The sequence below is a fragment of the Elaeis guineensis genome, chromosome 11, assembly GCF_000442705.2.
Source record: "Elaeis guineensis isolate ETL-2024a chromosome 11, EG11, whole genome shotgun sequence".
In the NCBI taxonomy this organism is placed as follows: domain Eukaryota; kingdom Viridiplantae; phylum Streptophyta; class Magnoliopsida; order Arecales; family Arecaceae; genus Elaeis; species Elaeis guineensis.
Window position 1 is genome coordinate 119615392 of NC_026003.2, and position 14406 is coordinate 119629797.

Sequence of the window (14406 nt, forward strand, 5' to 3'; positions counted from 1 at the left end):
TACCACCCTTACCAAACTTACCATAATCAATCTTCATCCAAATAAAAATAGATCTTGATGATACCTGGAAGGAAGCTCCAGCTTCACAACTTCCTGCAGAACCGAGCTGTTGGTGAGACGACATCATTTAGCATGTTATTTACTTCCAATACCAAGTGAGAGAAAGCACACTTTCTGCCATAAAAGAAAGTAATCAAGAAATCTCTGAAATTTCACCATAACAATTCTCCTTGTCGACTGTTGGATATCAGTAAGGTAATGTTGACACAGTAGAGCAAACATTTCGTAAAACCCATTCACAACTGTTACATATGAGAACAATAAGTTGAACCTAAGAAACGGCCGACGTAGGAACAGTGGAACATCAAGCCAGCATGGGAGAAATGGATAGAGAACAATAACGGGTGACCAATAACAGATACAGACCCAAAACAATCTCCACGTCATGCCTCAGTTGGAGGCTTTAGCCTTATCACCTTTCGGACCCTATCCTTGTCCGAGTTCTCCAGCATGCCCTTCACAACACCAAACAAAATAGAGCTGAAATGTTAGAACAATCGTGCAAGTAAAAGCTGAAAGGCACTTGAAATAAGAATCATGTTTTTCTTTTCCAAAGATGCACATTTCTGCCTAAAGAACGAGTAGAAAACTTGGTGATCAATAAAGACTAATTTGTTTCATTAATTAAGGAGTTTCAATTTTCGATTAAGCCAAATTTAAGAGGATTTTGCCAGATGTTTGTTAGACAGCTGAAATGAACATGGCATAAAAGGTCAGCTACATGCTTGAAAGCAAAGTTCTGGCTATTGGCATCTTGGAATCAAAAATGTTAGATCAGCCATTTGAAAGATAACATGATTGATAGTTGCCATACCGTCCAGACAATTTCATCAAGACACAGGCATATCTTTCCATATTTGTCGAGGAACAGGCGCTCAGTTGGGAGTTTTCCGCAAACGTCCTTCATTGTTGATGTGATTACAAAGATCACTTCTGCCACTTGAACACAACCAAACACAAGGAAGAACATAAACATGAGTTCACACTGCAGAGGTTTCTCTTTTTTTTAAAAAAAAAAGAAAAACAAAAAACAAAAGTCAACTCCATAGAGGTTGATTGCATTTCATAAAGCAACCAAAGTCTGAACACTCACAAGCAAGCTCATCATACTCATCCTTGCCCACGACATAAATGCAGACATTTCCAAGCACGGTGTAGACAATATACACAGACCTGAAAGTGGAAAAAGATAAAACTACGGTGGGAAAATGTTCAAAATTAAGGAGACTCTGTTATGCACTTCAGTAAATCCTATAAACTAGCAGCCATGTACCTGCCAAGAGTGTCAGATATGTTATAAAGCATCAAGGATGGAAAGCAAAACTTCTAAATTAAGGAAATAACGTGCCACTATCCGAAAATACTATCTATTTGGAAGATGCAGAAATAATTAACAAATTAAGAGTTTTAATCCTGCCCGGCAGAAGAGTCCACCAGTTTCAGTTTTTAGACAGCATGTTATGAGCCAATATCCCTGAGCTAGTGACCACCCCCCCACCCCCCGACCCTGCAAACACGCACCCACACAGAGAGAGAGGAAAAAAGCAGGATAGAAGAAGGAGAAACCCAATCAAATGACATACAACATACCCGATCAAACAACACAAAACATAATTAATCAAATGACATATAACCTGATATCCTTCAATATTAATGTGACAAGTCAACCCCGTGATAAGGCAGCTTTTAAAGAAATAATATAGTTTACCAAAAAGGAAATAATATATTTCAAGTTATGTTATGACTTTAAGTCAATCACCATATTCATGAAAAGAAACCCAACTGACAAATTAGATAGCTATAGAAAACCCAGTCAAACGACATACAACATACCCAAACAAATGACATGCAACATGATATCCTTCAATATTAACGTGACAATTCAACCCCATTATATGGTAGCTTTAAGAGAAATAAAAAATTTCAAGTTATGTTATCACTCTAAGAAAATCACCACATTTCATGAAAAGAAACTCAAGTGAAAAATTAGGAAGCTGTACATACCATATATGATTGGCATTTTATCCCTGGTAAGAAAAGGGACTACTTTTTCCCATCACCAAGACAGAATCTAGATCTTTCAAATATAACATAAAGAGCCACATGGACTGGCCATGATGCATTGGCTGTATATGAGGTGTTAAATCCACTATACTCAAGATACTTCAAGGACAAGACAACAAATACACATAAAACACCTAAAAATGATCCATGATGCTAGGATAAGCTCACATAAACACTAGACAATTGAAAAAGCAAAAAAACATCAGAGTCTAAACTAAGTAGTTCTTAGTTTTTTGTTGGTCATTAGAAATCCTCAAGTTCAGAGGAAATCGAAATGCTGACACATGTGACATGCCTATCAATGATAAGACAGGCCAAATTTTCTAATCAGAACATCAGAAGCTAAAATTCTACTTCAATTCCCTTTCCACCTTCCACATCCAGAATCAAAAGAACTAACCTCCATAAATATTCTTCAATGTTAACATGAATACTTAAACCTATGCCAAGGCAGCCTTTGAAGGTCAACCCATTTGTATACTTCAAATTAGCTTATTGAAAGTAAAAATGCCTCTCCCACGATATGTTTTGCATTTGAGACAATTGCTGCATCTAATGACAAGACTGTATGATATATTAGGAAGTTATTGATAATGCATACGGCTTAATGCCTTCAAAGCCATCTTCAACATAATTTCTTTCTTTCTTTCTTTTAATCGACAAAATAAAATCTCAGATATTTCAAACAAACCATGATAAAGTCACATACATGCACTATGTTTATCAGGTATTAGATCCTCATTCAGAAGAAGAGATTTTACAGACAAGGCAACACATGCAAATGTAACAACTGGAAAATGAAGCAGTGGTAAAATGAGCTAAGGTAACAAACTAAACAATGAAAATGCCAACAGCTATGGGACTTCAACCTAATGAACTCTTAAGTTTTCTTTCCACAATCAATCTCAAATTTCCAAGAGAATCTGAATTGTTAATAATTGCCCTTCAAACATCCAACAGAGCCATATAAGAATTTATTCAGAATACCTGTATACTACATGACTCAAAATGTCAAAAGTTTTTGATGGAGAATTTTACATACTTGTGTGAAGCAACAAAAAGCTCCTCATTTTTAGCTCCTTTAAGATTATCAGCACCTAATTTCACTAGGAAAGACCGCCAGTGCAGTCGCTCCTCTGCGGGCACTCCATGAAAGCTGCAATACAGTAAAATCAATAGGCTATTAGTACTTCCAAACTCTGTCATGTGATGATGCCTATGGAAAATAATGATAATAATAATAATGTTTTCAGTTGTAGCTACCATTTTGCTAACCGAAAGGTTAGTCGGGCAATCCTGCACGACAAAATAACAAAGCTCTAGAAAGAATGCCACTTCGAGGTGTACCCCAGCAATAAAAACTCGGAGCACAGACTAGCCGTTTTGAAGTAAGATGCTTGAAACCAAATCTATGGAAGTCTCATCAGGCCAATAAAATAATTTCTTTGATTCCATTAGCAGATATACGAGTATGTGTACTCAATTGCGTGATTTTTGACCTTTATATCTTTAATTCGGCTACAACCCTAGTTAAGTCTTCTACAGATGGACTCTCAACCAATCTACACAGGTGAATAACCAAAGATCACGAGAGGATTGACGTTAGCTTCAAATTAGATTGATTACCTACTGCACATATTAAATTCCACCAAGAATTCATTTGCATCTATTCACCGCTTACGAGCTAGAGAAAAAATCGCAACGAAATCAGGAAATCTAAGCATGGTCCGAAGCCCTAGGGCACAGGTCGATTCACCAAAATGGAGAGGAAACAGAGAGAAAATTAGAGGAGACGAAATTGCAGGGGGAGTCGAGGAGCGTACCGCTCGATCAGGATGTTGCCGTCGGTGTTGGCGAAAAGCACAGCCAGTATCATCTCTCCACGTCCGTCTCCGCCCTCCGCACTACCAGCCGCGACCGCCGAGGAAGGAAACGCTGCTACTAATTCCTCCCACCGTTACTTTATCTCACCTGCATCGCACCTGCCAGCGTGAGAGGGTCAACCAAGCCCATGAGCGGAGTCCGCGGTCAGGCACGGAGTCGAGGGACTCGTTTAGTCGTCAGAATTTTTCTTTGCAGCAGAGAGTTAGCAAGAAGTTGCTTTCTAAGGAATTATTTTTTAAAATAAAATTTTTAATATATTTATTTATTTATAAAAAAATAATTTATTATAGAATAATTTATATTTAATTAGATATCTATTTTTTATAAAAAATATATAAAATATGTATTATATCCTTAATAGATATGAGATCATATCTTTTTACTCTTAAATTTTATATAAATATAATAATATATTTATATTAATACTAGATATAATATTAATATATTATAATATAATATTAGATCATAATAATTTATTGTAATTAATATAATACTAATATATTATAATATTATATTAATATAATTTTAATATTTTAATATATTTATTAATATGAATATTATATATTAATATAAATACTATATTAATATTAATAAAAATATTATAGTAGTATAAATATTAAAATATATAAATATTATAATATTAATATTAATCTAAATATTATATTATATTATATTTATTGCTGCAAGGTTTCAGTTGGATACTAATGTGATCGAGGTTGGATATTGTTCAAGGATTGAGATGCGAAAAATAGAACCTATAAGAGAAATTCGCTCTCACCGAAACTTTTTTCGTGAGGGACTCTTCGATGCTTAAATCAATTAGAACTTGAAAATAGTAGAAAAAAGAGTGTAAAAAAGAGAAAGTGAGAACACACCTAATATTGTCTAGAGTTGAGAGGGTTCCCTTATTATCTTTTTTTATATGGAGGCGGTATAATAAATTATTACATCGGAATTCGATCAATCACTCGGCCCCTAACTCCTTAGATTGCCGGGCTATGATATGACAGACCATTAGGATGAGAAATACACCCCCTCATCCAAAGGTCAAGGTCATTAGTCGAGAGTGTCAGTAACGAATCGTGCCTGCAAATCAGCTTTATTAATCGTAGGCGGCAATCATAGGTCGTGCTCACATTCTGCAAGTTTCTGGGAGATTCTAGAAATCATTTGTGTGGTTGAGTAGACCAATGGCCTCAAATTGGGGGAGAACTAAGGCTCTATCTTGAGCATATTAATGTCTGCCCAGTCCATTGAGCACCATTTCCTGTCATCGAATGGGTCCCGATCTCAAAGTTGGTAAATATCTATGGAGATCGAGTGAAAGCCAACGACGAACGGTGGCTTCATCATGGTTCTTTGGATCTTCTTTTTTTTAGTAAGATAAGGTAAGGCTTATATTAAGAGTTCAGGAATATGTACAAAATGCTCAGCTGGCCTTGTACATGACTAGAAAAAAGCAAACTGGCTGGTAGAGCAAATACAAAAGATGAGATCATAAAAATAGGATAGCAGCTTACACAGATGGAGTAGCATAGGAATATAAACAAACTGGCAAAGTTTAAATACAAAATGGAAGTATGGATGCTAATAACCAAAATGACATTGAGAGGCCTTCTGAACTCATACATTCTGAAGGATCCTGGAAAACAGTAACATTGATATGGTAAAATATGCCCCAAATGAGAAGGATTGAAGGATATCATCTTCACTCTATTCCTTGCGTTCATGAAAGTAATTGTTATAAAGCAGACTGAAGCAAATAAAATCTGGAAGAAGGTATATATCAACCAAAACATAACGTAAAACACAATGGCCACTAAAGTAATAGGACATCTGCTGAACCCAGAGCAAAGTACTATGAGGCGTGCCAAGAAGGAGTCAGGCCAGATGAAGTAACATAGAACCATAAGGGGGCTGACAAAATTTATAAACAAAATAGAAGTAAAGATGCTAAGAACCAAAATAGCGGTTAGAGAGCTGCCGAGCTGATACAGTCTGAATGATCCTGATGCGAACCAAATCTAAAAGAAGGCATGTATCCTATGGAACATAGCAGAGAATAGAGTAGTTGTTAAAGTTGTAAGTCTGCTGCTGACCCCAGACCACCGTGCCATGAAGCATGCCAAGAAGGAGACGGCCCGACTAAAAGCATAAGTCTGTGTAGAACAGTAGAAATACCTGAAAGACTGTATGTAAATGTAACCATAGCAACAAACAAGGGAAGAAGATCCTGTAATGCTATGTAGTGCCATGCTCCATATAAATACTGTCATTCTGTAAAATTTGTAACAGGAGAGGAGAAGTAGGATCTCCTAACCCTAAGAAAAAGGCGCCACTTAAAGTAAATTTAGACAGCCAGTCAGCAGCTTGATTTTGGTCCCTTTTAATATGTGAAATATAGCATGCTGGGAGTGTATCTTTAAGAACCATGAGACCCTTGAAAATAGGAAGATTTGCAAGATCACATGAAGAAGGGGTAGTAATCCAGTGGATTACAGTTAAGGAATCCCCCTTAAGTAAAAATTCTTTATCAGAGTGATAAGCAACAGCAGCTTTAAGGCCCATCCAAGCAGCAAGAAGTTCGGCATGGATAATCGAGTAATGGGGAAAGCATTTACCTTTAGCAAGCAAGAGACAACCATTGACGTCTCTTATAATGAAAGCAACTCCAATTTTATCCGACTGCACTGAAGCATCGAAATTTAAAAGAAGTTTGTCAGAGGGAGGGAGCAATCTATTTAAGGAGTTGGTATGAGAAGTGTGCTGGGATTGCACACGAAAATTGCTCCAGAACTCTGGCTGAAAAGTAGGAGCAAAAATTTCATTAATACTCATAAAGTAAGAAAGAAGTTGCCTGACCAGTTGAGTAGGAGGGGTAATGAGCTGACAAAAGATGCGTTCATTTTTGCATTTCCATATAAGCCAAGCCATGTGACTCATCATCGCTTGGATCCTCATCTTTATCTTGACATTTGCTAAATGAGTAGTCAAAGCCAGCAAAGAAAAAGGAGTAGAAAGTTGCTCAGAAAGCATGGCTAGTTGTGTCCAGCATTGATTAGCAAAAGGGCACGTTATAATGACATGTTCAGAGTCTTCCACCATATCAGCATACAGGTCACAATAAAGCATATTATCAGGAATGATACCCCTTTGATTTAGAGTAAGTTTGCAAGGTAAACAATTCAAAAGAAGTTTCCAAAGAAAACACTTCATCCGCATTTGAACCGAAAGTTTCCAAATCCATTGAAAGCTTTGTGTACTGTGATTAATAGAATTATGTGCTGAAATAATAGTAATAATATCGGACACTAAAACTTTTGAAGATGTTGTATGAAACCAAATGAGCTGATCAGGCCATGGATGCAGGAGAATTGGAATTTGCATAATGGCACTTATCATCTCAGCATTAAAACAAGCTTCAAGGGCCTGAGCATCCCATTTTCGATCAGTGATAATGAAATCAGCTACTTGAAAGAAAGCCAAATCAATTTCAGCGTTCACAAATGTAGGGGATCTGGATAGTAGCACATTTGATAGCCAGGGGTCATGAAAAACATTTACAGAGGTGGACCATCCAAATTAAATTTTATTGAAGCTGGGCTCCAATAGTGCTAATTTTAGATCAGATAACAGAAGATCTGTGAGGTCTACGATAGCCCAACCAAGTGTTTGAAAAATTATACTTTGAGGAGACAAGTTGGGCCCAAAAAGAGACAGGATGCATGAGATTTATAGCAATTTTTTCGATTAGGGCCAGTTGTCTGATCCGCAAGGGTTGCAAGCCGAGGCCGCCACCTTTTTTTAGTTTACAAATCTTGTCCCAAAAGAGATGGAGATCTTTTTTGTCCGATGCATGACCCCAAAGGAATACTCGGAATTCCTTTTCCCAATAGTTTAAAATAGAAATAGGCACATGGATGGAAGCCATAATATATAGAGAAATGGATGCAAGCACTAAATGAAAGAGAGTAGTTTTGCATGCAAAAAGAAAGGGTTTCCACTTTCATGCAGCAATTTTGTTCTCCAAATTTTTTGTAAGGTAGCCAAAGTAGCTGGGGATAGAGAAAAAGCAAATATAGAAACTCCTAAATAGTTCCAAACTCCACTTTTAACCCTAACATTGAAAAGATGAAGAATCTGATGTTTAATATTTGTGGCAACTGAAGAACTAAAATGTATATGAGATTTGGACAAGTTGATAGTCTGGTCAGAAATAGAGCAATAAGTATCCACAATGGCTTTCAAAGTGATGGCATCCCGAACTGTGGCCCTCGTCACAAGAAGACAATCATCAGCAAAGAAGATATGAGAAATTATAGGATCTTGAGGCTTTGGTTGATATGCCCGAAGAAATTTAGATTGAATAGCACTGTGAATATAAGATGATAATAATTCAGAATAAAAAATAAATAGATGAGGTGAAAGAGAACAACCTTGTCGAAATTCACATATAGAAAAAAACTATTGTGTTAAAGATCTATTTATGAGAAGAGCAAGCTGAGGCTGCAAAATACAAGCTAAGATCCAGAAAATAAACTTGCTATGAACATTAAATGCTTTGAAGAGTTTAGCAATAAAATTCAATTGATCTATGAGATTGTCCTATCAACGAGTGCTTAGTTGTAATCCAAAGAGAAGATGTCGGATTGGACGGTAGATAACCTCCATAGTAATATTCATATAAATATTAAGATAATATGAATATAATATTATATTATCATTATTTAGTATTTCATCTTGATCACCTATTAATATTTTATAAAATCTTAATGAATCTTTTTATATTTTTTGAAAAAAAAATATCATCAATTTTCATCTAATAAAAAATTTCAAAATTCATCTTCTTTTTTTCTAAATTTTTATTTTTTATAAATATAAAAAATATTTTTTTATAATTCTTTTATTATTATTATTATCTCTTCCCTTGAAACTCCAGCTAAATGACAGATCTTCTCTGTTCGGGAGGAATCGCCACTTTTACTCTCCACTGCTCCGCAACCAAACGAGCTAGAGGATAGTCCCATCGTCGCCCTTAAGAGGCATCGGCACCAACTCACCTAACCCGTTGCCACTTAGAGAAACTTTATTGCTGGCAAAAGCTCGAAAGCATGCCACGTGGAGGTAGACGGGCTCAACGAGTGGCACGTGCACTTCCGAAGCAGAGGTAGCAGCCAAAGAGAGTTCAAACTTCCAAACATTCCATCTCCAGGAGGAGGAGGAGGAGGGACATGGGGGATGAGAGTTTCTCAGATGGAGGAAGAGAAGTCACGGCGCCATTGGTAAATCAGGTTAAGAAAGTCCTCTAAAGTCTCTTGAGATTGTCGTTCTCTAAATTCTATGTTTCAAATGGTTTCCAAGTTTAATGCTAATGACTGAAATACATTTTAATCTAGATGATGTTTTCCTAGCCTTATAGGAGAATACAATCGATTACTGGTAGAATATTGAGCTATTTTGTTTTCAAGTGCCAAGATTCTATCTAAAAATCTCATCTCATATGTAGATCTCGAAGAAGATCTTATCTAAAATCTTGAGCTTTAAGATGGATGAGTCCAAAAGTCCAAAACTTTGGCCCAATAAGTACTGTAAGAATTCTTAATCTATCCGATGTGGGACTGAGACAACTTTTATAATAGGTGTGCCATCTTCCGAGCCAAACTGTAAACCCATCCCCCTCTTAAGTATTAATCAAAGAGGACCTGTGGATAACACTCCTGTTTGCTTGTTTTTTGAGGAACGTACAAAAGAAAAGATTTCTCAAGTCCAAAAAAGTAGTAGCTAGCCTTTGTTTTGCTCAAACGAGGGTGAAAGTGGATAGATTATCATGACTTAACCACTATTCATTTTGACATGGCTCTAAAGATTTTCTCCATCATGGTTCCTTCTTCTGAATTCAGCAAGTTCCAAGTGAGGTAAAGTGACTTTGAAAGGGGGAAGTTCTTTGTGGTCATGCTGGAGGTAATACATATGACCAAGTCTCCAGTGAGATATTAAAGTGACTTTGAAAGGGGGAAGTGCATTAAGGTCACTCTGGAGGTCGCATATATAACCAAGTCTCAAGTTAAAGTGGCTTGATATGTGGGCTTTAATGGTATGTACTTCACCACTAGTATGTCAAATAGTTGAAGCACCAGTCACCCTCATTTGGAGCACATCATTGTTGCTATTTATGCTGATTTGCTACACTTGTACGGTGAGATTGTATTGAACTGCATTGCCTATTCTTCGTTTAGCCTTTTTCCTTCTCTTCACTTAAAAATGCACTTTAACTGAAGGGACATGGAAATTAGTTTAAGTATTCAAGGTACAGATGCAGCAAGTCTAGCTTAGAGAGCAGCATTTGTGTTGTTTATGGAAATCAAGTAACCTGCACCCCATTGGAAACACAATGCCTTAGTCCTCTCATGGTCGTATAGGCCATGCTATGCTAGAATGGCTGATACTACCATCCAAAAAGGTAAGTCTTAAAGAGATGAAAATTATGATGTTCTTTGCTGCTTTCTCAGGAACCTTTGAACAAATAATTCAGTGATGATATAACATTTGAAGGTCGAGGAAGATCCATTTCGTGCCGGAAAGACTTTAATTGGCAAGCGCCTGAAATTATTTTAGGTAAGGTGTTTTCGAAAATTGGCATTTCCATAGCATAATTGTTTCATTTGACAAGATAATATGGACTATAGTCCATGTAAGATTTTCTTCAAAAGTCCTGATATTAAGATTTCAAGTACCCTTGACCTCCCTACTTACTATGCCACCAATATCTAGTAATTAGTTAGGACAGGAAAATAAAATTAATTTATCACCAAGAAATTGACTTAGTAATGGCACTTAGTATGTAAATTGGAACTGAAGTGTCCGAATTCCTAAAAGGGGGAGACATTTGACATGAATAAAGAACATCAATGTAGCAATAAGCAAGTTAAAAGCTAAAAATGCATCGGTGATTGTTTGTTACCTTGGTTGCTGCCAATCTATCCTTTGCTTATATGCATTCTAACAAGAGTGAAAAAGAAAGAAAGAAAAGATGCATGAAATTAATGTTTAAGAATATTGGTTGAGGAGGACCAACTGTGAGAATACTATGGTATAAGCCTTGCTGTTTAAGCTTGAGAATTAGACCTCATCTAATCCATTCTTCTCTCCCTCTTTCTTATGCAACCTTTTCTCTGCCTTTGAATAAATCAGTTGACTTTGCCTTCTTTTCCTTCAAAAAAATAGAAAAATAGATTAAAATTAAGAGAAAAAACCCTTCAAAATATATGATGAATGTATTTTTATGAACTTGTGGATGGTACTTCAGACTGCCATTTGGCACTCCTTTCTTCAGATCACATGTTGTCTATAGGTTTTGGGTTCAAAAGTATTATGAACTCTTTGGAGATGTAGGCTGGTGTCAGTTATCAATAAGAGCAGGCACCCATCCTTGTAGACATACCGTGTCTGGCTTGTTGCTGAGCTATATAAATATCAGCCAGACTAAACATAATCAGTAAGTTCGGTATTCTCTTTATCAATGAAGCAGGTTTTCTTTGACATGCAAGATTTTAGTACCTAGAAAGCCTTGATTTCTATGGCATCACAGCCAATTTGACAATATATCTTAACAGTGTCCTTCACGAAAGCAATGCCTCGATTACAACTAGAATCACTACTTGGACCGGAACTAGCTACTTTACCCCATTCTTGGGAGCACTTCCAGCTGATTCATATTAGGGATGTCACAGGATGATCGTCTTCTCCTCTCTAATATATCTCTATGCAAGTCTTTTGCATTTTGACTTATTTTCACCTCTAAGTTTTTCTTTACAGTAATGTAGTGTACTGCAAAATAGTAGCTAAGTAATACATGCCTGTAATTTTCAGCAAGATTCACCATCTTAGTACCGAATCTCATACCGGTACCAACATATTACAGTGTTGGTATTTAGTTCCATACAGTACAAGATGACATACCAAGTGTCGGTATGGTATGAGACACTGTACTGATATGAGATCGATATGATAGGGTACAGAGTGTATTGGATGGTTCAGTCCGTTATGGCATTCTATTTTTCAAATTATTTATTGACTTAATCTATCACCACAGATTAACTTCTTGTATTTGGTTGGTTAATATTTAGAACTAATTATGAAACAATATGTTGTACTAAATTCTAGTCTTCCTTTAAGCGTTAAATGGAGTCTAGTATTCTATTCAGCTGTAGTCTCTTAGAATGCTATGGGCATCATGCTTCTTAGGATGCTCATATGTTTTTTAATTTGTAGTCTTCAATGCTAGTTAATCTCTGAACTATTGTTCTGCAGTCGCTTAGAAATTAGCCTTTTGGCCTTGTCTGATTATCTCCTGCTAACCTTTGGTTTTTAATTGGTCTTTGGTGCGAATTGATGGAAGCCACACACTCTACTAGACTGTCATTGCCCTGCAAACTTCATGAAATGACTGCAGTTTTCCTTAGTAATCAAGTCAGTAAGAATTATCACACTATCTTGCCTCTTACTGGTATAAGTTTTTCTTGTGACAGGGGATGGTAATTATCACACTCTCAGCCTCCCTTCAATCATTGAAGCCTCCTCCATGCGAGGGAAATTCATGACCCTCAGCTATCCAAGTTCAAAAGATTGTCTTCTACTCTGGCTTATATCTAATAGCCTTCAATAGTGGTGGAGTTAAGTCGTCGCTGCTTCCCCTCGGTGTAGATCAGTTTGATGATGAGAACCCAGCGGAGAGAATAAAGTAAGATTCTTTCTTCAATTGGTTCTACTTCTGCATAAATGTTGGTCCCCTTACTTCTAGCACACTAATAGTGTGGATATAGGAGAATGTGGGATGGGCAGTTGGCTATGGCATTGCTTCTCTTTGTATGGCTTTAGCTACAGGATGCTTTCTAATTTGATTGCCTATTTGTAGGATGAGAGAACCCCGAGGCAGCCCATTAAAGAGAGTTCTTCAAGTGCTTGTTGCTTGCTTGCACAAGGCCAACCTAAGAGACCCTGCAGATAGTAGTTGCTTGTATGATGTGCAAGACAATGACTTCAATGTCCAAGGAACAAGGAAATTAGCACATGCTAAGCAGTTCAGGTAACTTTAGTATTCTCATTCTTATTAGCTTGTTCTCTTATAGATCTCTTTATCCATGTCTACATCTTTTTGTCCATGTCTTGCAGATTCTTAGACAAAGCTGTAACTAAGTTGGATTAGATTGCAAGGAAGGCAGTGTTTACAATCCTTGGAGATTATGTATGGTCACCCAAGTGGAGGAGCTGAAGATGCTTCTAACTTTATTTCCAATATGGGCGGCTAGCATTGTCGACTCGATTGCATATGCCCAAATGTACACCACATTTGTTGAACAAGGGAGGGCAATGAATAGTAAGATTGGATGCTTCTCCATCCCTCCTGCTTCTTTCTTTGCTTGTGAAGTGCTGAGTTTCATGTTATGGCTCTTAGTCTATGACATGCTGATTGCTAAGATAGCAAAAAGTTATTTAGGTGGAGGGCATGGACTCACTCAGCTACAAAGAATGGGAATTGGCTACTTTCTAATAATCTTAGCCATGGTAATTGTTGAACTTGTGGAGATGAAGAGATTGAAGGGCACACACAACCCCAAGCCCATTAGCATATTGTGGCAGCTTCCTCAGTATGTTGTTATGGGTGGCTCTAAGGTCTTCTGTTACAGTGGACAGCTTGAGTTATTCTATGATCAGAGTCCTGACACTATGAAGGCCATGTCTATTGTTGTTTCATTGCTCACAATCTCACTGGATAATTTTTTGAGTTCAATCATAGCCACATTGGTTGCAGCGGTGACAACCACCAGAGGTTGACCAGGGTGGATACCATATAATTTGGATGAGGGGCATCTTGATTATTTCTTCTGGTTGATGGCAGGACTGTGTTTTTAATTTTATAGTGTATCTTGCTTGTGCTTGGAGATTTATGCTAAAGAGAACAATCTTGTGAATGTCAAAAATAGATTCACCATATTATCTACTATTGGCTGAATATGTTGGACTGAGAGGTGAAATACAAAGAATGAAGGTATAATGTTAATGTTGAAATATGATGGGTAAGAAAATTTCATTCTTTTATAGCTTACACGTAGTTGTTTGAGTGTTATGGAGGGAATCGACCACTCGATCTAGACCTCCCATGCCTTGGGTTGAGGTTGAGTACTCACCTCAGACTGATATCGATGATCCATATGGAAGCTATGGGATTACCTTCTTGGATGAAGAGGAAGATTGGATGACTAGATTGTCTTGTCCAGATGATTCTTCGACATTGACTATAATCCGATCTCGAACTCAGACACATATCCACCCTAAGACATGATCATGTCGACAATACAAGACAAGCTCTAGCTCAGGCTGTTAAAGAAGGAAATATTA

At 37.0% G+C, this 14406-nt stretch overlaps 1 protein-coding gene and 1 pseudogene across 1 annotated transcript; one reads left to right on the plus strand and one right to left on the minus strand.

Moving 5' to 3' along the window:
* Nucleotides 1-180: 180 nt before the first annotated feature.
* On the minus strand, nucleotides 181-4105 carry LOC105053798 (uncharacterized). Its single transcript, XM_010935090.4, has 5 exons — nucleotides 3948-4105; nucleotides 3167-3280; nucleotides 1154-1233; nucleotides 875-999; nucleotides 181-515 (listed from the first exon to the last, which is right to left on the minus strand). Exons 1-5 carry the CDS (start codon nucleotides 3998-4000, stop codon nucleotides 444-446), a joined length of 444 nt encoding a protein of 147 aa, XP_010933392.1. The 5' UTR covers nucleotides 4001-4105; the 3' UTR covers nucleotides 181-443.
* A 5119-nt stretch (nucleotides 4106-9224) lies between these two features.
* Nucleotides 9225-14074, plus strand: LOC105054304 (protein NRT1/ PTR FAMILY 8.3-like; annotated as a pseudogene).
* The last annotated feature ends 332 nt before the right edge of the window (nucleotides 14075-14406 follow it).

Coding starts and splice junctions, on each gene's coding strand:
- LOC105053798 (XM_010935090.4), bottom strand. CDS start 4,000: ATGATACTGGCTGTGCTTTTCGCCAACACCGACGGCAACATCCTGATC. Junction 3,281..3,947: donor GGCAACATCCTGATCGAGCG/GTACGCTCCTCG, acceptor ACTGTATTGCAG/CTTTCATGGAGTGCCCGCAG. Junction 1,234..3,166: donor CTTTTTGTTGCTTCACACAA/GTATGTAAAATT, acceptor TTCCACTTTCAG/GTCTGTGTATATTGTCTACA.